Source organism: Myzus persicae, unplaced genomic scaffold (genome assembly GCF_001856785.1).
Source record: "Myzus persicae strain clone G006 unplaced genomic scaffold, MPER_G0061.0, whole genome shotgun sequence".
Lineage (NCBI taxonomy): Eukaryota > Metazoa > Arthropoda > Insecta > Hemiptera > Aphididae > Myzus > Myzus persicae.
The window spans coordinates 1-2,070 of NW_019102801.1; the positions used below are offsets into that span (position 1 = coordinate 1).

A 2,070-nucleotide genomic window follows, 5' to 3' on the forward strand; every position below is an offset into this window, starting at 1 on the left:
GTCTGGTCCACCGTATCTGCAAGAAGCTGAAAATCAATGGCCTTCAACACTTATGAGTCCACCACCAGATATAAATACAACACCAACAGTTGAGTTACGAAAATACAATGTACTACATGTCATTATAAAATCATCGATTAGTGATTTATTAGCACGGTATTCGTCGCTAGACAAGATCCTCCGTATCATCGCTTATGGACTACGGTTGAGAAAATTACGGTCCTCATGTCTCCACAATTTCGCTTTAAATGCGGAAGAACTCACCCATGCGTTGTCAGCATTGATCTATTTCACGCAGCGCACTGCCTACCCTACTGAAGTTCAAAGATTGACCAAAGGATTACACATCAACTCCAAGGACCTCCGTCGCTTGGATTTGTTTATTGATTCGTTCGGTCTTGTCAGAGTGGGCGGTCGACTCACAAACGCCAATATCCCGTATGCACACAAACATCCAGTTCTCTTACCTTCGTCTCATCCATTAACTAATCTTCTCATCGACCATCATCATGTCCGGTTGTGCCATCCAGGTGCTCACACTCTGCAGACACATCTACAACAGGACTACTGGATTCAGTCTGCGCGTCGTGTTATCCGATCTCGCCTCAGGTTATGCATTCCCTGCTACAAAACTCGACCCAGGCCGGTTGAACCAAAAATGGCGGCTCTACCCAAACATCGGGTTCAACAAATCAAACCATTTGCCAGTACCGGAGTGGATTATGCCGGTCCTATATCCATCAAACAATCAAGAGGTCGATCATCTGCGTCAAGGTCAGCCTATATTTGTTTGTTTGTATGTTTAGCTACTAAAGCCTTGCACCTGGAACTCAGCTCTGACTTGACCACTGAAACCTTTCTGCAAGCCTTCACCCGTTTCATCGCACGACGGGGCCCTGTTCATGAAATGACTAGTGACTGTGGTACCAATTTCGTTGGTGCAGCACGATTACTACCTCCATTGAACACCTTCATCAATTCAGCTTCTTTTCAAGACCGAATACATCAGCAACTAGCGAACAAGGGTATACGTTGGAATTTTAATCCACCCTCCTCACCACATTTCGGCGGTCTATGGGAGGCAGGCGTCAAATCAACCAAATCATTAATTATACGGTCAATAGGTGTCCATAGATTAACCAGTGAAGAATTAATGACGTTGCTCACCCAAGTAGAGGCCACTCTAAACTCTAGGCCATTAAGTGCATTGAGTAATGACCCCTCTGATCTCTCCGCTTTAACGCCAAGTCACTTTTTGACTCTTGAACCTTCCACCAACCTGCCTGAACCCAACTTAGCGACGATTCCACTTTCCAAATTGCAGAGATGGCGTCTCATCAATGACATCCATCACCATTTCTGGACGAGATGGAGAACCGAATATCTATCCAGCTTACAAATCCGCAGCAAATGGTTGGAAAATCGTGGAGAACTGACCATTGGTGATCTAGTGCTCATCCGGGAAGCTACTCCTCCACTTCACTGGCGTCTTGGACGAATCCTGGCCCTGCACCCTGGATCAGATGGAATCTCCCGCGTTGCTACCGTCCAAACTGCTTCAGGAATCCTGACTAGGCCAGCCGTCAAGCTTTGCCCTCTACCAACTCCTTGAAGACATCCCTTCAAAGTGGGCGGTGATGTTTACGCTGTATTTTATTATGTGTGCGCTATGCGCGGAACCTGTTTTTTTGTTCGTCATTATCTTTACTGTGCGATATGCATACTACCTAATTAAAATTTAATTGTACGTTCATCGGCGGTTACACTGGTGGGTTTTCGTACCTTCTGTCACAGAACACGAGACCGACCCGGTATAATCAGTAATTTACCGGGTCTACTTTCGTGCTTCTGTCACAGAACACGGGACCGACCCGGTGTAATCTCCGATGAACCGGGTATAAAAGGCCGCACGACACGACCACCAGTATCATTCACCGTCTTTCCGACATTGTAGTAAGACCCACCACGGGCAGACTTGCGCAACTAGGAAAGGCGGCCTCCCAGCACAACTTATCGGACGGTTTGTGACTCGGTCAATGGTGTAATAGTCGGAGTTATTCTGGCATTGCA

General features: G+C 46.7%; 1 protein-coding gene across 1 annotated transcript; it reads left to right on the forward strand.

Annotated features, from left to right (window-relative positions):
• The first annotated feature begins 52 nt into the window (after positions 1–52).
• On the forward strand, positions 53–1,612 carry LOC111033133. The gene has a single exon (XM_022313732.1). The coding sequence runs from the start codon at positions 53–55 to the stop codon at positions 1,610–1,612; it is 1,560 nt and encodes a 519-aa protein (XP_022169424.1).
• Positions 1,613–2,070: the final 458 nt, after the last annotated feature.